Source organism: Ruditapes philippinarum, unplaced genomic scaffold (genome assembly GCF_026571515.1).
Source record: "Ruditapes philippinarum isolate M1 unplaced genomic scaffold, ASM2657151v2 ctg1310_1_1_1_1, whole genome shotgun sequence".
NCBI classification, from domain to species: domain Eukaryota; kingdom Metazoa; phylum Mollusca; class Bivalvia; order Venerida; family Veneridae; genus Ruditapes; species Ruditapes philippinarum.
Window position 1 is genome coordinate 316853 of NW_026856986.1, and position 25432 is coordinate 342284.

Below are 25432 nucleotides of genomic sequence, written 5' to 3' on the forward strand. Positions count from 1 at the left end.
ACTTTTCTTTTTTTAAATTCACGGCTGTATCTTATTCATTACTAAATTTCATATGTCTGGCTAAACTCTTTCAAACAGTACATCCCAAGTAAGTAAACTGTCTAAAATTCGACCAGTCTGTTACTTATATAGATTTCTTTATTGTTTCCTTATTTCAAGAACATGGTTTTACAAGATTCGAGCAATATGACACTCTCACGACCCGTGTCACTGATTGTGAAAGCTATCCAGCTAGCTTTAAGCTACTTTAGGAACGCCCGTAGGTTTTTTAAGCTTTTTCCCCGTGGGGTCCCTAAAAAATTTGCCCCGGGGCACCGGAGGTCTTCCCCAAACCAGAAAAGCTAGAAAATCTTTCATATGACCTCCCACTTTTTTGGGTTTATGATTTTAAAACCAAAAAAAAAAAGCTTTTGACTTTAATTATTCTTATTTTTTTTTAGGGAAATTTATAAACCCTTTCCCATCATTTGCATTTAGAAAATGAAATTTTTAATTTAGAATATTACATTTTTTACCCCCAAAATTTCGTGGAAAGTTTGTAAAAATGCCATTTCAGTTTTTATCTCAAAATATGAAAGGTTTATATTTTATCACCAGATAATACAAAAATTTTAATTATAAAATGTCTCCCGGGCAATGCCCTATTAACATACCCAAACATTTAAAAGTGTTTAACCCGATGTCCAAATTTGGGAAAGTGTTTCATGGAGCGATAGTAAAGGCCGATCCAAACAGCATGATGGGGAGAATACCTGTGCATAAAACCCTGAAGAAACTTTTGTTCTTTAGCATTACGTATGTGTGCTAGATGCCCTCCTCTATTGTGACAAAATTGTTCTGCTTGGTGCCAAGTCTTTTCAATATCGGGAACAACTTCGTAACAGTTCTGACCATACTGACCAAGGGAACCACCGTCTCTTGATACTTGCGAATGTAAATGCTGCGAGCATAGATTCAAATTCCCTGTAGGTATGGCAAATGCGTTGGAAATTTAACAGTTTGACACAAAAACAAAGATATTGGCAATAAATTATAGGTATAAAATAAGAGATACTTAAAAAATAATATAATTATTTCCGTGCATATTACTCACATATTTATATAAATCATTGAATATTTCATTTGTCTAGCAGTTGTACGTATGCTCACTTTATTTCCGTTCAAATATTTCCGTGCCATCAGCACATCCTGGAGGATATATAGTTAACATTTGCAATGGAATCGGCAAATTAGTTTTCATACCTGTCAGCTATTATGATAATTTTTAGTCATAAAGATAGAACTATTACAGTAGCAAAATAACAAATATAATTTAAAAGATAATTATAATTATTAAAAAACGATAATTGAGCATATACGCAATTAAGAACGCTACTTTACCGTCCGGAGCGTGACCGGAAGTTGAAACTGAAAACAAATAATTGAGAAATAATATAACAGGGATTATCGTTTATTTTATTTTAAGAATTAATCTAAATATTTCTAAATTTAAATGAAATATGTGTATAAAATCCACGTGATTTTTAGATATTAATAATATTTCTGTATTAACAGCCAAGCAAAGTTAACCACGGCCAAGTATTTCTTGCTCCTTGACATAAGAAAATTATAGCTTATAGTAATAACAACTTAATGCAAGTCATAGTTAAGTCCTGACAGCAGATTCAACACTTGAGTCTAAAAATAAACCGCATGGCCACTATTTATTGTATAACTATTTTGTAAAGAAGAATAAACATATGTTGAAAATCAAAAATTAAAAAATACTAACTTACCTGCAGTTGCATTTTTAATAGCTGTAAAGATCAATTATTGTGTTAAGGCCAATTTGAAGTATACCATTGACGTCATATAGTGTGACATATTACATTGACGTCATACCAAATGAAGAATAATAATGATTTTAAAAAAGTGAAGTTTAACATTGACTTCATGTAAAGTGAATTTTAACATTGACATTATATTAAGTGAAGTATTACATTTACTTCATATCAAGTGAAGTATGACAATAACCTTATATAAAGTGAAGTTCAACATTGACTTCATATCAATCAAATATTTACATAGACTTTTAAAAATTAAGTGAAGTATTACATTTACTTCACATCAAGTCAAGCGAAGTATAACATTGACTTCATATTAAGTTATAATAAGCATGATATATACCGAAACAAAGTAGCTCATTTTCTTTACATAAAGCTAAGACTAACATTGACACCATATGATATCGAGTTCTTTTTATACGCAGTCATTACGCATTAATCAGAAAAGGGGCAAAACAAAAGTAACTTCAAATTTTCTTAAATTAAATATACGACAATCAAATAATTGAATATTTGATGAATCTAGAAAGTATAACTGATAGAAGATGATCAATACAGGCAAAAATAGTATTTTATCTTCTCATCTCTCGTTCGAGAAAACAAATTAAAAAGGAGGTTAACTAGCTGTATTCTTCTTTACTTAGATATGACTCTGCAAAGAACATTTATTTTTTTTTGTTTCTGCCAGGAGTAACTTTTTTTTCTAAACTTTTAGAATTAAGATAATCAACAAAGTTCACGATTATCAAATGGAGAGGAAAAATAGAAAACGGTTGTCTATAATGAATAAATTCGTGTCATAGAGAAGGTTAATGATAACAAAATAATAGAAAACACCGAGGTATTTTGACAATAAGGGACTGGAAATATTTCAACGCAATTTTTATACCAACGGATCTATTTCTGGACAAATATCATGTGTGCAAATATTCAGCTGATTCCGTCACCCCGTTTTTTCAAGAATATTTTTTTTATTGTGAAAATAACTGAAATATGAATTGCTTTCCACTTAAATTTGGCTAAGAATTGCACAATTAATTAATTTAATTTCAAGTTTATTTCTATGTTACCCATTGCAGATTTTTCCAATTTAATTGCTTCACTTGATATTTGTAAGATTTTCAAATGTTATGTTTTATGCCTTTGGACCTCAGATGAGTTCATTTAAGATGTTTGAAAACATATACAAACCATATTGGCAAATATATGCATGTCCATGTCCGTGAACAACTTCGGTATGATGGGTGTCCCCTCCGCAATTTACGTCATCCCATTGGCCAGTAGTTGCTTGCATAAATACACAGTCTTGATGACCATGGCGATGATTCTTGCGACCAGGTTTCCAGTTTGTATAATTCAAGGAATCGCCTGAAATATTTATTTGTATATTACATTTTTTATCGTTACGCAAACGATTTTTGACATTTATATCTCAAACTTTACATTCATGGGATTAGTATACTAAAATGATGTTTAAGTAAATAAAGATGCACAATTCTTTGTGAGTAACTTATCAAAGTAATAACTACTGAGAATGGTTTGTTTTATGACATAATGATAGATATAAATCGTCTTTTTCAACTACTTTATTGCACAGCTATAAAAATGTACATTTCAATAAAAGGCATTGCACGTTTTTACGTGCATTAACATCTTCAGAAGTACGGGGACACATTTTAAGCCCGAGCCCGCAGAACGAGGGATTTTATTAGTCTGAGGTTAAATGTATGCGTCCAAATTGGTAATTCCGCGTTTCGTTATTCTGTATTTCGTACAAAGAAAACATTGCTTTTGCCATTCGTTCCACGTGCTAGTGCAATGTCATTTGTCAATTGTTTTGATTATATTACGTTGCATTGAACTGTCTTACATTGCACCTTGAGTCTCGCATTTTAAAATACGCAACAGCGGCCCGCGGTCATGAGAATCTATCCGTCAATGCATGTTTTCTTCTTCGTAAATGTATACCTGTGAATACATTTGTTATGCAATAATAACGTTTAAAAACCTGTGCTGTAAGGATTGCAGATTGTATGAAATACATTTATTCGAAAGACGGAGATAAATAATTGAAAATGAATATTTTTTGCCTTACCAGAAGACCATTCAAATTTCTCTTCATAATTCCTGTCGTTTAAACCAATCCAGGCAGTATGTCCACGATGTTTCACAAGAAAGTTGTAAATGAAAGCTTGCTCCTTTTGATTAGCAATATGCGCTAAATGCCCGCCGTTATGTTGACAAATGGACTCTGCGTGTGACCAAGTTACGTTAGTTTGGTCAACTTCGTAACAGTTCTCTCCAAATTGTGCAAGAATTGCATGATCTCTCTTAGCAGCTTGATGAGTCCGGCGCGAACATAACTCTAGATGTCCTTGAATTAGAAATAAGACAGACATTTACATTTGTTCCTAAATACCCTATATGTAAAACTTTTTTCACACACTTCAGACAGATTGTCAAAAAGCAAGTCTAAATGTAACACATAACTAGCACTCTATTTCTGTGATGGTTTGCAGTAATAGTTTTCTTTCAAATACCATAACATACCATGTTGAACTAATTCTTTAAGGCCCACCTAGTCCCTAAAATGCCATCTTTTACATTTTGCACACTCATTTCATATTTCGCATTCTGTTTCATTTAACAGAAAAACACTCAGTGATCATATACCTGTTACATCCTTTGCTCTTTTTTATTTGCTTTTTGCAATAACAACAGTTACGATGATTAAGTATTTTTTTTTAAATCAAAATGCCACTTTGTTTACATTTTTGTGACGATATGCCAATTTATTTAATATATTTGGCGATACTAATTACCGGTGATTAGCATATAATATGTTTTTAAATTATTATCTAAACAATATTACACATAAGTTGGACATTTCCACAAAAATCAGAGGCAAAATGCACCTTACGTATTTGTATATACAAAATAAGCAGAAGGAGTATCATGCATTCTTTATCCATGACTTTCATTATAATATTATAATAAGCTAGCTAAAATGTCTTTTGAAGATGTTATTGAAAGTATATGTTATATACTCTTATTATTATTATCATCAATTCCCCTTCCAAAGGTATAGTTATAATTATTTATATACAAAATTCCCTTGTTCTCTTGTTAACTCTATGCTATTATAACGCTGACGTTTTGTACTTAATATAAAAAAACAACTAAGCTGTTTTTTTTTTGTAAGTTTGTTTTGTTTTACGAAAATAAATCTACCTTTGATTGTATTTGAAGTTATATACGGAGTGCTTGTTGTTGAAGATATTGCAGTTGTCGCAGTTGTTGGAATTTCTGTCGCTTGAGTCGTTAACTTCATTGCTGTGGTAGCTAGCACTCTTGAAGTTGTTAATTCAGGTGTTGCCATCTTAGTAGTTGGCGTTGTTGTTTCTTTCAATGTAGTTTGTTCAGTCGTTGGTACAGGGGTGCTTGTTGTTGGTTTGACCGTGGTTGTTGAAGTTGTGGTTGTAGGTCGCGTTGTTACAGTAGTTGTTGGTCGCGTTGTTACAGTAGTTGTTGTTGTTGTTTTTGGTGGTGGTGGTGTTTGTTTAATGGTAGTAGTTTGTACCGGAACTGAAAGCATGTTAATGTAATTTAACGTTTACTGTTATAACAAACGTGATGTTGCTTCTTATTGTTGTTCTTTTTCTCTCACTATTTGCACTGTTTCTCCTTTGCAACAACAACTGTTATATTTTGTCATAGTGTGACTTACACCAATCGTTGCACAGATAATGTACTTAGAAAGATGATTAATACTTCCTTTAGCTCACGTGTTATGTTTTGGATTGTAGATTTAAAAAAATAAAAAAAGTATTAACGTGTACAAGTTTTAATTTTGGTTCCTTTCTACGCGTATGATTTGTAGAATACAAATGTATAGGCCTTGGTAAACCATCACACACAGCCCTTATTATACACCAATATTATAAAATCTAACCCTTATTTGTATAAAGCGTGTTTTCTCTGCTTGTGTACATACTTGTAATAAGCTATCTCATAAAATCATATGTAAGGTTATATTTTAGTTATTATGATCTTTGACATAGTTTATGGCGTTTTAAGCAAATATAAACCAATCAGTTAAGCAACCGTTTGTTCACAACCCTATGACCTGTCAAAGTCTTTATCACCGCTTGTTTTATTTCTAAGGGTCTATATTTCAAGAGGCTAATATTAAAAGCCTTTAACTTCAAAACTCTTGTCTTTACCGCATTGGTTTTGAACCCCGCCATGGCCTTCGGAAAAAATGTAGGAGCCGTGTTTAGAAGAACTATAAACGTAAGGATAATCGAATGAAAATCAATGTTGTAAATATGCAATAATATAGTTATTTTTAATATCATACGGAATGAGAAAAAATGACAACGTACGTTTGTCTTCATCAGGAACGCTTCCTTGGCATGTTTGTATTTGCAGATCAGCGTTATTCTTTACAAATCCGAGCTGAAATTTATCAATACTCACACCATAGTGATCCATTTGATGTTAGCATCACAAACTAAATGTTTTTAATTTGATATTAGAATGAATAAATGAATGAATGAATGAATGAATGAATAATTGTATAAATGAATATTCTTTGTGTGGAATATATTTTCACTTATTATTATTGATCATCATCATGTTATACGAGTACATGCTTAAATAATTGTATTATTGGTTGCTGGTCGCGTAGATGAAAGATCATTTCCGTTGACATATATTTTCCGTTAAATGAAAACCCCTGGCTATACAGCATTGGTTTCGAACCCCGCCATTCGTTTCATTCATAAACTGGTTATTTTCCTTGAATGATCATTTCCTTTGACAGATCATTTACTTTGCGTAGATCAATTAACTTGACCGATCATTTCCCTTTGGCAGATCATTTCCCAACACTGAACATTTCCCCTTGAAAGATCATTTCCCTTGTTTGAACATTTCCCCTTGAAAGATCATTTCCCTTGTTTGAACATTTCCCCTTGAAAGATCATTTCCCTTGTTTGAACATCTCCCCTTGAAAGATCATTTCCCTTGTTTGAACATTTCCCCTTGAAAGATCATTTCCCTTGTTTGAACATTTCCCCTTGACGGACCATTTCCCTTGTTATAAACAAACTAAACTGAAGAATAATTTATCTTACCTTGTGCTCGAAGGCAACCGTAAACCATTCATCATCAGACTGTCCGACATCAGGTTTACAGTCGAATTCGTACAGATAGCCTAAAACGTCGCCCTGCTCGGAAGGCTTGAATAAAATTTACAAACTATAACCAATGTAATTTTCATAACGAGTTGTTATTCGGTTATCTTCATATTGTGTTCTTATGTTATGTTTTTAAAAGTATTAAAAGACGATTTTCTTTTGAAAAGAATCTGCCACGTTTTTGTTACAAAGATAACTTGTTTTACAATATTAGACGACATCAAATATCTTATTCGTACATGATGATTGATATCAATGCAAATATTTATACTGGTACAGTTTTGTGTTTTAGAGCAGTGTATGGAAATTATTTTCGCAGATTTTATGATTTATAATATTATTTTTCTATAAAGAACAAATACTGTTTTTTTTTTTACCGTCGAGTATTTAAATTATGACATATAAAATATCATGAATACTACTCACTTACCGTAGCGTAGACGTTTGTTTCCACGCTGTAACTGCACACGCATTTATAATCAGAGCGAACATTTCCAAATACCGTAAACAAAATTGTCACAAGCAGCCAAAACATTTTGCCTGAATTACATATTTTATAGACAGTTCATAATACAGATGACGTTTTAAGATTTATCTTTAATACTTTGACAGTATTTCAGATTGTCTTCTAATTACCACTAGTGATTCGAATCATTATGATGACCAATGACCATATTGATAAAAAAAGTGATTCAACAATGGTATTTAACTGTATTCCTCAGAGTTTCATGCCGTAACAGTAACCCCATTCAATAGTGTCTTGAATCATTACCATATGTATAAGAAATTCAAATTATTACAATAGCGCTTTTTACTTAACAAATAGAGCAACTTTTTAAGTCTTGACCATGAATATGTATGTTTATGATTTAAGCCGCAAATGGTAGAACTTGCAATATTTGTTTTAAAAAGTAAGTTATAAATCTTTCTTAGGCATCCACAAAATTATTGTGCAACGATTAAACGTACTTATACGTATAGAAGCAGAGTATTTTGTTCCGAAACATGTTATGCTGTTTACGTACCAATATTCATGTGTGTTACACAACACATAGATTCTATGTCACAACTGTTTTAGAATCTCACATACGATTCATACATTATTTTTACTGTTCAAAACTTTTATAAATTAAGAATATTTCACATGACATAGCTTTATGCCCTTTAAGTACAACGCAAAAGTTGTTATAAACATGACCACTTTTATACATGCTATAATGTTCGTGAAGTTGGCAGCCTAGCAGCCTGAAGTTGACAGCCTAGCAGCCTGAAGTTAGCAGCTTAGCAGCCTGGCAACCTAACAGCCTAAAGAAAACTAAGGATAGTACAAACATGAAAACCGTCGGAAATACATCAGTAGCACTTCCTTAGATCATTCCACGCCTTTTTTCAATATCGTGATCTTTATTTTATTTAAATATTGAACTTTATTTATTGTTTATTTTTTTTATTTTGACGTTTCGAAATTTGTGAAGTTAGCAGCCTGGCAGCCTAGCAGCTTGAAGTTGACAGCCTAGCAGATCTTTATTTTTTTTAAATATTGAACTTTGTTCTTTTTTTTTATTTTGTCGCTTCGAAATTTGTGAAGTTAGCAGCCTTGCAGCCTAGCAGTCTGGCAGTCTAGCAGCCTGGCAGCCTAAAGTTGGCAGCCTAGCAGCCTAAAGAAAACTAAGGATAATACAAACATGAAAACAGTCAAAAAAATGAATCGGTAGCACATACTTAGACCATTCCACGTCTTATTTCAGTTTTTTTTTAATCTGTTTTTTTTTTTAATAAAGATTTCGATATTTGAATAAGACGTGGAATTGTCTAAGTATGTGCTACCGATTCATTTCCGACGGTTTTCATGTTTGTATTATTCTTAGTTTTCTTTAGGCTGCTAGGCTGCCAGGCTGCTAGGCTGCTAGACTGCAAGGCTGCTAGGCTGCCAGGCTGCTAGGTTGTCAGACTGCTAGGCTGCCAGGCTGCTGACCTCACAAATTTCGAACGTCAAAATAAAAAAAACTAAGTTCAATATTTTAAAAAATAAAGATCGCGATACTGAAATAAGACGTGGAATGGTCTAGGTATGTGCTACCGATTCATTTCCGACGGTTTTCATGTTTGTATTATCCTTGGTTTTCTTTAGGCTGCTAGGCTGTTAGGCTGCTAACTTCACAAATTTCAAAACGTCAAAATGAAAACAAAAAGTTCAATATTTTAAAAAACTAGAGATCACGATATTTAAAAAAGGCGTGCAATGATCTAAGGAAGTGCTACTGATGTATTTCCGACGGTTTTCAGGTTTTTACTATCCTTAGTTTTCTTAAGGCTGTTAGGCTGCCAGGTTGCTAGGCTGCCAACTTCAGGCTGCCAGGCTGTTAGGCTGCCAACGTCAGGATGCAAGGCTGCCAACTTCAGGCTGCTAGGCTGCCAGGCTGCTAGGCTGCCAGCTTCAGGCTGCTAGGCTGCCAACTTCACGAACATCATGCTGAAGCCAGTTTCTTTACAATACATTTTGTATTAAATGTTATAACATGATAAAAAGCCTACCTGTGTTCAATTAATCAATAGCATATATTTATATTTCTTTTGCTAAATTAGTACATTCTTTTGTCTATATTAAGCAAAATAAAGTTCAAAGATAAGAACGAATGATAAAGTACAGTCATGTATAGAGAAGGTGATAGTTTAAAGCTTTGTTGTTCATTTCAAACTATTATCATGATCTTAACAATTTAAAGATTTTAAGTTTGAAAGTCTAAGTCATCCGAGCCTACAGGACTTACAATTTTGCCTCTCGGCGACCTTTTAATGTCCAGACTTATCTATGTATTTATTAGGACACCGTAACTCAGTATTTCCTTATAAAGAAATAATCCGAAGTTATGCTTTTTTTGCGGCAATAGTGCACGAGTTTGTTTTTTTTTGTTTTTAGTAATAAGTTTATTTGTCAAGCAGTTTAGATGTGGAATTTTCGAAAATATTGAAATATTTTCGACTATATAATACAGAAAGTTTTGTATATGTTTCTTAATGTTGTCTTCGTTTTCAGGGTTATATACAGTCCGGAGCAAAAGTATAAATGTGTCTTAATAAGCGAAATAAATATAATCCATGGACTTTTAAAAATCGATAAGGCATATTCATTTGATTCTGTTTTTATTCCAGGTTTATTATCACTCTGTTTGCATATATGTACATGAAATGAGTTTTTTTCAGGGAGATATGATCTGTGCCTTTTCCGCATTTATAATTTTCAATATCCGTTTCCTTTTTCAATTATGACTTAAAAGTTTAGACCGTTAAATTCGGATTTTATATCAGAAGGGTTTGAAGGAGCCGCTGGTATTGAGCCTGGATTCATCCTTTTAAATACTTCCCACGCCCACATCGGAGAAGGGTTGGGTATCCCGCTCGCAGCAACCCGACTTTTAATTTTTTTTTTTCAAAAAACGTCATTTTTTTCAAAACTCCTTTATACATTTATATTGGAATGTCATTTTTCATTTCTTTTACACGAAGTATTTGGCCTTTATTAACAGATAAATTTCTTAGAAAGTTTATTGCTGTAAGTCACGTGGAAGCTTTTGGATTCTTTTGTCATTACACAAACTGATATGTAGCTTTATATTCAGAATTTTGACTTTGTTGGTTGGGAAAACACCCGGTTAGTGAAGACGGTTTACAAATACCCCTCTAGCCTTTTTTTAACTCTATGTTATGTTGTTTTATTATTTATAAGGTGCATTATTAAAGAATGTAAATGATTTATGCTCGTTTTTGAGTGTAACGAATTAGAGCATTAGTTTTAATTCCTTTTGAGAGATAAAATTCATTGGCGTTCCTATGAAATTCATTTTGTTCTTATTAGGTGACCGCCATGGCGTAACTTGTTTCATTTATTTGTGTTGGATCAAATTGTGACGAGCTGTCGTTCATTCGATTAAAGTCACAATCGCTTTGTTACAAGATCACCGGACACAGTGATACAAAAAATAGAAGACAGAAGCCTTAGGAAGGGTGTATATTAGTTTTCTAGAGTTTGAATATACAACCGCGGCTTTAAGTCACAGGGGCTCCATATTTTACCCGACGCAAATACATCATTTTTATATTATTGTATGTGAGTTAGACATTATTTTCTTTTTGACAATACCAAAATTAATGCAAATAAAAGAAAGAATGTACAATTAATGAGTTATCACTGTGTCCCGTCACGTGGTTTATTGCGCCATGTTGTTGCTGTCCACGCTTACAAAAACGTAAATAAAGCGACACATTTAAACGAAGGTCACATTTTTCTTTCAGAACCATTCACGTTAAAAATGCAAATACTTGTTCTATTTTTCCCTAATAGATTCTAATCAGAAACTGTTGTATTATTTTTTTATCTTAGTAGGCATTCATTTGCAAACCGAACAATTTGATTGACATTTGATAGTATACGAGTGATAATATTCATATATTAAAATCTATTGTAGTATGCGTCAATGTGTTTGTTTGTTTGTTTGATTGGACTTTAAGCCACACCGACATTGCAGCTTTACGCTTTATTTGTGGTGAATGATTTCAGGTACCACTCGTACGAACGGGCACCCGAGTGAAACAATCGATATTCTTACAGCAGGATATGCATTAACTATCCAGTTATTGACTTAATTTGTGAACGTAACTTAAGACTGTGGTTAGCCTTTTAGCAAAGATAAATGATGATAATTAGATAATTGGATTAACATTATTGAAATCTTTAAACCGTAACCTCAGTGCCTTGGAACTTTATACAACTTTAAGAATATAATACGTGGTATGAAATCTAAACATGGGTCGTACCGGGGTTCGAATAACAAATGTATATTTTTTTTCAAAGCGTGCAATATATCAATTTTAACCCTTTCGCTGCCAAAGGGTTATTGTTTTATTGATCATCTATTTGCCAGAGGCTTTTCTAAGAAATTACTATATTATTAATTAATATAATTATTATTATTTGTTATTAGTATTATAATAATTATATATGTTTCCAAATCTGTTAGTATAATAATAATTATTGTTGATGGTATAATTTTATTTATATTTATTATTATTTTTATTATTATAAATATTTATTTATTATTATTACTATTATTATTATAGAAACTGCTAAAGCCGTCCATATGGCAAATACGCCGAAAATAACAGGGACGGCATAAGCCGTCCCTATGGCAGTGAAAGGGTTAAAGGCAGATTTTGTAGTTCAATATGATAATCTATACCAATATAAAGGTCGATCCATCGCTAGAATATAATTCATATACACGATTAGATATGCTTGATACTTTATTAGTGTCTTCATTAGTGTCAGTCTTTATGAATAAAATATTTCTAATATGAAAGATCAAGATAGAGAAAAGAAACACACAAAGGATTAGTAACGTCATCACTCCATACAACACTTCATTATTGCAATCGTATTCAGCCAATAAGTAATGATCCAGTTGAAATACCTATTATAGGAAATTAAAACAAATCAAAAGTGATTATCGGTTTCATAATAATAAGATGTTGCGAAAAGACTGCTCATCAATAATCAATAATTAGAAATGTCAACACTTAAGTACAAGGTATAATCCTTAGGGACTGTTAGTTTAATGTAAAGTTTTAACTAAAAGTATTAAACGTTTAATTCAAACCTCTATAATTATTTCGTAAGTAAAATGTTACAAATGATGGTAATCTTGACGGAAACCTTTATTATAAATTTATTAATTAGATGAAATTGTATATAGGTATACTATTCATTTGTTAACAGATTATTTCTAAACATAGTCTACTTACTATATTCACATAATAGGGTGTGTTTCACCGGAGGAAGAGGTGCCGCCAAATAAGGTGTGGTGTACATGTCCACATGGCATATCATCCCATTGGCCATGTTTATACGGTATCATTACCACGCAATTTTCTTGTCTAGGCTTTTCATGGTTCGCAATATGTCCCGGAATCCAATTTGTATAGTGTACAGCCGCACCTAGAAAACAGTTTTAAGTAAACAGTAATGTGAAGCAAAATATTTGTCATTTCATTACAATTGTCTGGTCGTTCCTTATAAACCGATGATGGAACTTTATACATTTGAGCCGCGTCACGACAAAACCAACATAGTGCGTTTGCGACAAGCATGGATCCAGACCAGCCTGCGCATCCGCGCAGTCTGATCAGGATCCATACTGTTCGCTATCAGTTTCTCTACTTGTAATATAGTTGGTAAGCGAACAGCATGGATCCTGATCAGACTGCGCGGATGCGCAGGCTGGTCTGGATCCATGCTGGTCGCAAACGCACTATGTTTGTTTTGTCGTGACGCGGCTCATTTCGATTCCTCTCCTGGAGTCTTATTCTGCGGTATTCGCATATTCATGTCTTTTTTATTGTCTTTTATATTGACATCAAAGGCTCTGTCACAATGTCTGCAATTTATGTACTTCATTGATATTTAGGGATGATCTCCCCTCTTTTAAAAATGTACAAAAAGGCCAAAACATACTTAATATTCCAACCTGAAGCCCAGTGAAAATGTCCCTCTGTTTTTTGGTCTGTGAGACCAATCCAAACAGCATGATCAGGGAAATGACTCTTCATAAAGCGTTTGATAAAATTCTGTTCTTGTGAACTAGTTATAAAAACAAGATATCCACCTCTAGAAGAACATATTTGTTCAGCATGTTGCCAGGAAACTTTTTCATTTGGAACCAGTTCGTAACAACTTTGATCATGCTGTGCAAGTGTTCCGTGGTCTCTTTGTGCTTGCAGTTGAAGTCTGTGTGGACACATGCTAATGTTTCCTAAAATTATCTTTTTGTTTACTGAGACTGAACGTTTCAACGTATGAAGCAAAGACAATTTGAGCCGCGTCACGACAAAACCAACATAGTGGGTTTGCGACCAGCATGGATCCATACCAGCCTGCGCATCCGCACAGTCTGATCAGGATCCATGCTGTTCGCTTACAAACCCTATAACAAGTAGAGAAACTGATAGCGAACAGCATGGATCCTGATCAGACTGCGCGGATGCGCAAGCTGGTCTGGATCCATGCTGGTCGCAAACGCATTATGTTGGTTTTGTCGTGGCACGGCTCATTTCAAAGGTAATTCAAAGATTCAATTTGATTGGTCAACAATGGGCATATTTCTATAACTATTAAAATTGATAAAAACAACAGAAATAAATTATTTGGATATACTTATGAAATATTGCTTGAAAAAAATGTTGTTCAATTTCAAAGTGATATAAAACTGAAAACTTTATAGGATCAATAATAATATTTTGTTCTAGAACATTTTATTACCTGCCAAGTAACTATATGTTTTATCGGATCATGAACTTGTACAGAGCATGCATATATAATTCTTCTGTGGTTTGTTTTTTTGTTTGTTGTTATGTCTGATTCAAATCATATCGAAGCAATTATGCTAACCTGTCATTATATATCAAGTCACTTTGATGCTCCGTTTATCAAATATGCAAATGTTGCTCAAAACAGTTCATTTTTGTTATAACTATATTAATGCAATACTAACGTTTGGATCAGTTTGAATAATATCGGTAGCAGCTATACTTCTACAATCAATGATTCCAAGACAACGCCTTTGTTGCTACATGTACGTGAATAAAACATGTTTTTGTAACTCCGATATAAACTTACAATTTTAAGTGAATTAAATCAGATTTTTGACTAAAATCAGACAAAAACGGTTTTGTTTACTCACCATACATGCTTGTGTTTGGTGGAATGACAGCGGCTAAAAAAAGAGAGGAAATAACGGTGAACTTGTGTTACAAAACAGGCACTTTAAAACTAATTTAAATTGAATCGTTACGATAGGGAACCAATATTTGTTAATTGATAACGTTATTTATCAAAGAAACCAATTTTGTAATAATCAATATGTTAAAAGATGATATGACAGGACAGCAAAGTTGGTATTACATAAGACCTTACTGCCAGCGTCTTGAAATATTGATATACAACTAGTTTACGAAACGTCAGTGGTTCTAAACATGTGCCTGTGTTTGCTTGAAATAATACAAAAAGGGGCACCTGAGGTTTTTTCTCTATCAGTAAAGATGGAATGTCGCCATAAGACCCATACTGTGATGGTTCGATTAAAATCAAAGCAAAAGAAAGAAAGCAAGACAAAAGAAAGAAAAGAAGAAAGAAAGAAAGAAATGCAAATTCAATGCAAAGACATTATACAGGAAATCTAAAACTTTATGACGATAAAACATGAAAGAACAATACCATATTGACATATGAATGCATGACGAATTCCCTTTATAGACTCCGATATAGCGTTATCACCACCGCATTCTACATTGTCCCATTTCCCTGTAGTTGATGACATAACTACACAGTCCTCGACATTGTGATGCAGATTATCTTTTCTCCCATGCTTAAAGGTCTTGTATTTTACAGTATTACCGAAAAGAACATAACATAAATATGTCGCTACATTACATATTGATACGCAATCGTATCTCCTTCTTTTCTTGACATGTACGTTTTCACTTCCTCTACCATATAAGTATTATTTCAAACTGAACATTAATGGAATCATAGTAAATATAAAATTTGACAGTATTTTATGTTTGTGCCGGTGTTTGAACATCTTTAGTTTATACATTGTTGTGTACTTTTTTATTCTAATTTGATTGTGTTCGAAGCTATAAATATTCTCGAATCCGTTCCTGAAATCAACCAGTTCTATACAATGAATGTAAAATTTATTGCTCAGGGAAACAACTGCTTGCCACTGACGGATATTGAACCAACATGGCCAGCAATCCTTAGATTACTAGTTTCACACTAGTTGTAGTTAATTAATTACCCGGGAACGCCGTCACTCCAAAGAATTTTATGAAAGTGATACTTAAGAGAAGTCCAAATGTTACCCGACGTCCATTCAAATTGCTCTTCATGGTGTCTGTCATTCAAACCCAACCATACTGTGTGCGTGTGATGCTTTACTAGGTAATCAAAAATAAAGTCCTGTTCTTGTTGGTTTGCTATGTGTAACAAGTGTCCACCGTGACCTTTACAAATTGCCTCCGCGTGTGACCATGATACTCCTGAGTTAACAATTTCATAGCAATTTTGTCCAAACTGTGCTAAGTGTTCACCCCCTTGATCCAGCAGCCAGCTGTTGTATTCTTTCCGGGCATAATTTTACATTACCTTTATAGAAGTACACAATATGAATAACAAAATATAAAATGAAAATATTAGTTGGCATTTCATTCGGGTTTTTCTCTGCATGCCTGATAATATATCGCATAAAATCCAAAATAAATAAATAAATTTAATTCAATGATATAGAGACAAATATGTTTCTCGTATCAATGCATATGATCAGTAGAAGCAAATTTAATATTAAAGCTAACAAAGCTTAAGCTCTACGTTTTTATGCAGTCGAAATGGCAGTAGAATATCAAGAATCCAAGCCGAATTGTTTTACAGAAATGTTGGATATGAGTGATTTTCGAAATTTGCTAAAGAAAACAATGCTTTTTAGCTTATTTCATGGGAAACTATTTTCATCATTATTATATATACAATAAATTTGATGATTTAAAAGATGTATAATGATTTATAAGGCCAATGAAAAATGAAGGACACCTTTCATACTGTCCATTGTGGTAGTTCTTGTCGGTCTGGTACTTGTTTGTGAAACGACTGTAGTTGTTCTTGTGGACACAGCTGAAATGGATGAACCTTAAGTTAGTGAAGATGAAGATTTATCCGACATCGGACCTTATAAAGAAGTGATATCTTGTGGAAAGAGGGACCTGGCTATTTTTTCGATTACTTTAAACATTTAAGATATACCTTTATTACTGAAACTTTGACGCCTGTTCAAGCAATATCTTTAGAAGCATGAAACCACCTCCGGCTTTTACATGTATGATGGATGAATATTAACTATGGATATGCACACTATTTCGTACATCAGTAAAGTTTGTAACGGAAGACACACAAATAAAGATTTCTGAAAATCCTTCTGTTTTTTTACCAAGGTAATGGCTATGAGTCTATGGTTTTTGTTTACTTCACAATTTAAAAAATATTTTTGAGATACCCATTTTGAGATGCATCATTAAATCTATTCAAACCAGGCATGTCAAAGTATATTGAAAACTTATACTCGGTCTGCAGCACAGGACTTTAAGTAAATACCTATCGATTAATGACATAGCATTCGACAATTGTTACAACAATATTCTGTTGATTTAGCTACTTTTATTACATAATATGAAACTGGAAAATGCACATTTTATTGTACAAAGATCACAATATATTTTGTGTTATTTCGGGAATAATATTTAAATGATAACAAGTTGAACAAAGCAGTCTGAAAGACAGCTAAATTCTCTTCCTCAGCAAACATGAATGTGTACTTTTTGACCTTTAACAGACCATGGCCTTGATGCAGTGTCATGTATATTATAGCATATTAGTCTCATGATAGAAATCATTTGTACCAAGGTATTTATTTAAAATCTTCCATAAAGTTAAAAAGTTATGGAGAACATTTAACCTTGACCTTTGGGGTAGCAACCTGGATGTTGAGTTCTGCAAATCATGTCATAATGGTGATCATTTCTGTCAAGTTATTTCATTTTTTTCAGCGGTTTAACAGTTGTGGAGCAGACACGAAATGTAGACTGTTTAACACTTTAAGTGTGACCTTGATCTTGGGGTAGCAATTCAAATTTGCACTCTGCACATTGTCTTATAATTGTGATTACTTATGCCAAGTCATATCAAAAAAAAAAAAAAAATAGCGGTCAGAAAGTTATGGAGCGGACTGACAAACGGAGGCCATTCTTATAATCCGTACATGTCCGCTATGCGAAAGGGGATTAACAAAAGGAATTAAAAGCCATTGGTTTTCTTAACTACCAGAGCATGGTTGTTTCTTGCAAGCTGTAACGCGTGTGTCACTTCCTGTACAGTTTAATCCTCCACTAGTAGGTGCCGGGTTTGTACATGTGCGTATTTTAGTCCGTTTTCCATTTCCACATGTGACGCTACATGAGGACCACGTGGACCACCCAGACCACTGTCCGTCAACTAAACAAAAATCAATACCAACAGCGTCGCATAATGAGTAAAAAATAGCGCATGTGTAGAACATTTATGAATCTCAACCCCACAAGTAACCCCAACTCAACAGAAAAAAAAACACAAATTAATATCTTCTTGTATCCATTACAAATTAGGAACAAATTGAACCCATTTACTAAATGTCATTCAACAGCCATACCTAAATTGCATAGATCACAAAAACGAGGGCATATATTCCGTGCATGCTGAGTATCGCTGCAAAAATTCGTCACGGTATTGAGGTAGGCGCAATCGATTTTATGATCGTCAATGCAAGCTGATGCTGAAAATATGTTGAGGCAGTGCAAAATACATTCTTTTTATATACGGAACAAAATGATTAACCGACCGTGGACAACATTGTACTGACGTCTCTGTTGGCTTAGTGGTTGTGTTATAAAAATATGGATAGATCAACGATGAATTGTTTTCACCGTAAACATTTACAAACAGTGTTTTTTATGGAGCAAGTAAAATATATTTTGAAAAAGCTCATATTTTATGCAGTTCTTTGGGTTCGTTACCTCGGTTGTTGCTTGTTGCTTTTCGATAGACCTGTTGGACTGCGTTAAGAAAATGTCGGTCTCCCTCATTGTGTACACCGGTCTAACTGACCTGTGTGAAACCACTCTAAGCATGATGGGAACGCACTTCTTTTAACATGGCGGCTTGAAAAATTAAACTTTTTCTATACCCTGTTGGCAAAATAGCCATACATCTTTTTTACACAAAACATGCATCAAACACTCCTTCTGACAATCCTTTAGTGATTTTACAAAACCAATTTCGTTCAACACGCGTGATAGTATTTCGTTCATTGTTAGTTTAAAACCGAAAGTGAAAGAAGTTTTGAATATTGTTGAAAATCTGGAAAACAGTGATCCATTGGAAGCAATAAACAATTTTAATCGCTTGAATAGATATATTGATTTTATAAAATAAAATCGTCATCCCTACGCGGACTTCTTTGTGTCGCAGTCATTTTACCCTCACTGGGGGTGAGAAATGCGTCGTTCGACACAGGTCGATATTTGAGAGACCTGTGTGTAAACAATATGTCTCCCTTGTTTATTTTACATTTCATATTTTGCATTGATCAATCATATTTGCAATTAAAGAAACTATTTAATATACGCTCATTAGCCTTGCAATTTCTACATTAAAAAGCATGATACACCAACTGATAGTGTCTAGAAGCTGGAATTGTATATTACATTTTTATCAATACATCCCAGTGAATACATCTGAGTCTGCCCAATTGTAGACAAATCATGGAAAAATGACTGCAAAAAGCAAAAAGAAATCAAATAATAAAAAATATGTTATATGAATAAAGCTTAGAAGGACTATTAGAACAACGGGAGATTGAATAAAAATTGTTAGATATACATTTCAGAGTGATATTAAGCATTTAGTTCATTTAAAACTAAAGACGAATATAAAAATATCCATACACAATGTAATATAACTTACACGAAAAAAGATTAGAATTAAGTTAATTATACGAATGCACAATTTATGGAATATTGTATAATCCATTACATTTTCCAACGTAAAGAATATTACGTTAGAACACATTTCAAAAATAACGTTAGTTTTAGTCGAAGTATTAAAAGAAAGACAAAGTCAAGCATTCTTCTTATGTGAAACAAGATATTTCCAAAACTGTTGGTCACCCTCACTTCGATGCATTTCAAACTGATTTATAGTAGGAAAAGGCTAACATGATTTACAGTCATTTTCTTATGTTACTGAAGTACTGTATTAACCAGAGGGCAAATAATATTATCTCTGGCTTACTTGCTGAGTGCTACATTGAACAACATTGTTACACTTGTTTATATCTGTCGCATTGGAACATGCATAACACTCTAGCGATGCTATAAACAAATTTATTATATACTTATAAATGAAATATTGAGAAATATTGATGAAATAAAATGCGTATTTTCATTTTCCGTATTTTCACTGTAAAAATTTATTTTTCACTACAGTGAAACATATTTTCCGTATTTTCACTGGTGTCTTGCCGGACTACTTTCTTTTAAATTCTGCCATTACACAAAATTTAAGAGAAAGTCTTTCAAATTTTATAGCAAAAAAGACAAAAAATATATATAATAAACAGAAAATTCAAGTTTTTTCTATGAATACATGATTTATTTTCATCTTGTGGCATGAAAATTACCATATTTCACTCGTGGCTACCGCCACTCATGAAATATTTATTTTCATACCACTCGATGAAAATAAATCATGTATTTATAGAAAAAACTTGAATATCCTCTATTCATTTGTATATTATTATTCGAACTTTATGGAAAGAAATAATCAGGATTTTCAAAAAAGTTAATGATCAAGCAATTAAATAAGAAACAATTTGTTTTGAAAAGTAATTTTTCTATTGATATCGATATGTCAAGACTCTTTTCATCATAGGTTATATTGCTTTTTCACTACGCTATGATTTAGATGAAGCAATGCAGCAATTACCGGTAACTGAATATTAATATAAAAGATCAATTTCATTAAAATTAGCTCCTTATTACGCATAAGGATTTGACGAACACCAAAGAGGTCACATTCTCGTGACTGTTTAAAATGCCAATCATCAGGGAGCTCTCACAATTTAAGAAACGAAGCTGTTTCTAATTTTAAACGCTTGAAAACCAATAGTGAGATTCCGAGAACAAACATGGCGTTGTCCATACAGCCGGCAGGTAAACTGGGGGGGGGGGGATTGCCCATTAAAATTGAGTCTATTATTTCCAGTTTATTCGTTTCAAATTACTTTAATTACATCCGAATCACCATGGAGGCGAAGCGAATACGGTGGCAATCAGATCTACATGTAAGAAATAACTTGAGTGATCTTCTTTCAGATTGTGTAAAAGGCTTGTTTTTTTTTGTTGTTTTTTTTTTCATTTTGTTTTTCATGCAAAAAAATATAATGTTTAAACGACACCTTCTCAATACTTATAGATGAATTATGTATTTAAAATAATACTACGACCAAAGACCAAAATAAAGTTTTTTATGACTAACCTGTGTTTCTTGTACAAGTCAGCAGAAATAAAAATATTTTGACTGCTGAAAGGTAAAATAGGAATTCATACAGAGCGGCTGATGTTACAACTTATAAGTTTTGTCTTAGGATTTTAGAGTGCATAAACGAGATATTGCTAATAAGGACAATTAAAAGGTTGTTACCAATTTACCAATTACTGGATTTATACTGCCGCGTTATGTGAAATTTTAAAAATAAAAATAAAAAATAAAAAAATTCAAAGAGCCCTTTAGGGAAAAAAGTCTTTATCATTTGATTAGTAACATACGCAATATTTTATATTATCTGTGATATTGAACCAACCTTACTAGGTACAAATATTGTTCTCTCAAAAGAATCATTTGATAATGCAGTATTGCATTAAATAAATAAATAAATAAATAAATAAATAAATAAATAAATAAATAAATAAATAAATAAATATTATGTTACGTATTTATGACGTAACATTAAATGGCGTATAGATTTTTTTTAATTGCATTTTAGAATTAAATAAAAACTTAAATGAAAATGCATTTGTACTACAAATATATTAAATATGGATATCTTATGACTTTTGGTAAACTTCAATACTGATATTTATGTCCGCAAAATAGTGAAATACCACAAAAATTAAAATACGTAAATTACCTAATAATATTTAATCCATTTTAATTGCCTAAACAGATAAGATGAAAACATGCACAAGACTCATGCTTACATGAAAGACATTTGATAAGAGAATCTTAATAACCTTAAAAGGGAGATAATGTGACACATGATAATGTTTTAAAATGTTTTTCGGACTATCTCATCGTTCCCTTTGCCACCAAGGCTGTCATTAAGCTTTCCTTACTTAAAATATGCTTTTTCGGAGATCGAGAATATCAAAACAAATGAATTATGGAAGTAATCGTACAATAATGTAGCCGTTAAAAACCTAAAACGACCGGGAAACCCCACGGTATCTTTAATTTGCCGGTCCACATTCTAAATTTAAATTAGTAGGGCGATCGATTCACTTCGCGCTTGCGCAGACATTCGCTCAAAATATCAACAAACATGGCAGAAGATTGGCGAAAGAAACCAAGAAAACGTGCACACAAAAAAAGAGAAAAGAAAATGAACAAAAACGAACAAAAAAGAAAACATGGGAAGATAAGTACCGATACGTACGCCTATCGGAACGTACATGGTGTCAATATCTTAACAATTTTAAAGTGTACGTTGAATAATATTAATTTCATGCTTTCCAGTGTTTTATTGTAATATATCAGATGATTATATTCTGATAAACCACTAGTGAAATTTATAAAATATAATTTTCACTGTAGCCGGACTATATCTGAATGCGGATGAAAAGAAAATCATAACTAAATGAAATAACAAGCAGAAATAATTGCCGTCATGCGTAAATTTTGCTTCTTTAGGAAAAGAAAGTCGATTTCATCATACATCATGTAAAAATGTAACAAAATTAGAGAAAATTAACAGAACTTTATTTCAAAATTGATGATGTGACGTCATGATATGATGACGTCACATAGGAGAATGCGTGACGTTACGCGGCAAAATCAGTAAAAATATACTTAAAATCCCTTAAAAAGCATGAAATAAAAAGAAAATTTATTTGTTTTACATATAAGATTGAAATATATTTCATTCGTGAACACCAGCTATTATATTTTCACTCGTGGCTACGCCACTCGTGAAAATATTGCATCTGGTGTTCACTCAGTGAAATTATATTTCAATCTTACATGCAAAACAAACAAATATCCTCTATATATCAAAATCTTTCAAAAAGAGGTAAAACTATTTGCTATTTCATAGAATAATTTTGCAGAACTGTCATTTTCAAAGCGAGCAATAGATCTTTTGAGTGTTCAATTCATCTGTTTTCTCATGGTCACGTGATACTAATTCAACATTATTTACAAATGTTATATAAATGAGCAGATTTCTGTAAGACATGTTTTATAATTCGAACGTATTATTAGTACAAATTATAATATTTCTGATTTAACCTATTTAACAGGATATCAAACACTTGGACATCTTATAGATACTCTGAAATGTAAATACTTAACAGAGTGGGACGAGTGGGACGTATAACTTTAATCGTTAGCCTTTATCATGTACACCAGAAAGGCTTAATTTTGTATAAAACGTTTTGTCATAAAAATTGAATAAATCAAGCATAGAAACCCGAGAATTGGGAGATAAAAGTAACACAATAAATTTCACTTTCTTTATCATCACTCAAATAATTCACAGGAACATCATCATTGCAATCATGTTCAGCCGATAAGTGATGGTCCGGTTGAAATACCTTACAAAAATAAGAAAAAATGATATAATAATACACATACATAAGATTAAAGGTTTGATCCACAGTTTTATGTTACATTTTAAAACTGCAATGAGTTGTAACAAATTAAGTTTGTTTGCTATATCGTAATTAATCTTAGTGCAAACATACACAAAACACTCCTTTTAGGCAAGCTATTGCAAAAGCCGTTTTAATGACATAGTTGTTTTGCAACATTATTACAACCAGTTTTTTTATCTGACTTGAAACATTTTTCGGTGGTTCTACTCAGGTGCCCGTTCGTGCCTGAAATAATGCACGGAAGGGCACTTGAGGTCTTCCTCCACCAGTAAAGCTGGAACGTCGCGATATGACCTATACTATGTCGATGTGACGTAAAACCCAAAACAAACAAACAAAACAAAATAATATCTGATTATTATCAGCAAATCCAATGTTGCAATATTTAACCGCAAATCTTGTTATTATGGCATTATTTAGTTGCTTACTCGTGAAAACCAATTTTTTTTGCAAAAATAACGAATGTTGGCATAATTTCTGGGATCACATTTTCTTTTTGCATTTTTTTGTTCAACCTTCTTCTTAAAAAAAACACGATTTTACAATACGTTTATAATACATTCACCGTTGATGGATACTTCGTATCATGCCTGATGCATTTTTATGCCATAAGTTTAACACAATCGTGATCTAAAGCATGTTCAAAATAATTTTCAACGATACTTCGTCACTGTTTTGAACTGGTATGATCTTGCAACATACCTTACAATGACATGTCGATCAATGGAATGCCAACCGACAATAGTGTTATTGCAAAGCTCGTTATAATAAGATGATAATTTTGTTGCAATTTCTTAACAACGGATTTTTTTCAGTTTTAAAATAGGAATGCATTAAATTATTCCAGATACCAAACATCAAACATAAATTTTTAAAAAAAGTTTATATTACAATGATATGAACTTACCGTATTCACACAAAAGAGGATGGGTTTCCCCGGAATATGTGCCACCAAAAATGGAGTGCTGTGTATACCCACATGGTATATCATCCCATTGACCATTTTTATACGGTATCAATACAACACAGTCTTCTTGACTAGAGCTTGCATAGTTCGCAATGTGTCCCGGAATCCAATTTGTATACTGCACTTGCATACCTAGATAAGATTATAAAAATGCAAATATTTTGTGAGCAAAAATAATTTTTAACTAATAAGGGTGAAATTGTTAGCTTAAGTTCAAAGGTAATTCCAATAAATAAGGTCAATCATAAATAAACATATTCTTAAACAATTGTACGCATTTGTTTTCAATACAGTTTGACTTTTCAAGAATATTTATTTCAGAGTCTATACGAAATGTAAATGAGTTTTACATAAGTCTCTAACCAGATGTCCAATGAAAATGTCCCTCCGTATTTTTGTCTGTGAGACCAATCCAAACAGCATGATCTGGGTAATGTCTCTTCATAAAGTTTTGTATAAAATTCTGTTCTTTTGAACTAGTTATATACACAAGATGGCCATCTCTAGAGGAACACATTTGTTCAGCTTGCTGCCAGGTGACTTTAGCATTTGGAACAAGTTCGTAACAACTGTGGTCATTTTGAGAAAGTGTTCCCTTATCTCTCTGGGCTTGTAATTGAAGTTTGTGTGGACACAGATCAATGTTACCTGTAATAATTGTTATGTTCATTGATTCAGATTGATCCTTTCAACAAATGAAACATAGGGAAATCAAAATTTGATTTCAAGATTAAAGTTAAAATATTAGATATTACACTCAGTTTACTCTATCAGTAAAGGATTGTTGCACTTAATTTCACAGAATTTATCACAGTAAATTTTGTTTGCGTCATTTTTACGGGTAAGTATGATATGAGAGTAGTTATATTGCTTTA

General features: G+C 32.6%; 4 protein-coding genes and 1 long non-coding RNA gene across 5 annotated transcripts; all 5 read right to left on the reverse strand.

The window, feature by feature from the left end:
* Positions 1-661: 661 nt before the first annotated feature.
* Positions 662-9710, reverse strand: LOC132748385 (aggrecan core protein-like). The gene is made up of 10 exons (XM_060737969.1): positions 9560-9710; positions 7455-7564; positions 6962-7066; positions 6209-6281; positions 5055-5408; positions 3919-4197; positions 3015-3191; positions 1776-1796; positions 1381-1407; positions 662-963 (listed from the first exon to the last, which is right to left on the reverse strand). Exons 2-10 carry the CDS (start codon positions 7557-7559, stop codon positions 662-664), a joined length of 1443 nt encoding a protein of 480 aa, XP_060593952.1. The 5' UTR covers positions 7560-7564; positions 9560-9710.
* Positions 9711-12828: 3118 nt separating this feature from the next.
* Positions 12829-13880, reverse strand: LOC132748386 (brevican core protein-like). The gene is made up of 2 exons (XM_060737970.1): positions 13546-13880; positions 12829-13016 (listed from the first exon to the last, which is right to left on the reverse strand). Exons 1-2 carry the CDS (start codon positions 13817-13819, stop codon positions 12829-12831), a joined length of 462 nt encoding a protein of 153 aa, XP_060593953.1. The 5' UTR covers positions 13820-13880.
* A 2062-nt stretch (positions 13881-15942) lies between these two features.
* On the reverse strand, positions 15943-18200 carry LOC132748380 (coadhesin-like). Its single transcript, XM_060737967.1, has 3 exons — positions 17949-18200; positions 16665-16745; positions 15943-16223 (listed from the first exon to the last, which is right to left on the reverse strand). Exons 1-3 carry the CDS (start codon positions 18181-18183, stop codon positions 16165-16167), a joined length of 375 nt encoding a protein of 124 aa, XP_060593950.1. The 5' UTR covers positions 18184-18200; the 3' UTR covers positions 15943-16164.
* A 1076-nt stretch (positions 18201-19276) lies between these two features.
* On the reverse strand, positions 19277-21249 carry LOC132748381 (uncharacterized). Its single transcript, XR_009628248.1, has 3 exons — positions 21198-21249; positions 19953-20032; positions 19277-19435 (listed from the first exon to the last, which is right to left on the reverse strand). It is a non-coding gene; the product is annotated as an uncharacterized LOC132748381 (long non-coding RNA).
* Positions 21250-23435: 2186 nt separating this feature from the next.
* On the reverse strand, positions 23436-25227 carry LOC132748387 (brevican core protein-like). Its single transcript, XM_060737972.1, has 3 exons — positions 24921-25227; positions 24498-24689; positions 23436-23530 (listed from the first exon to the last, which is right to left on the reverse strand). The coding sequence occupies exons 1-3, from the start codon at positions 25225-25227 to the stop codon at positions 23499-23501; spliced, it is 531 nt and encodes a 176-aa protein (XP_060593955.1). The 3' UTR covers positions 23436-23498.
* Positions 25228-25432: the final 205 nt, after the last annotated feature.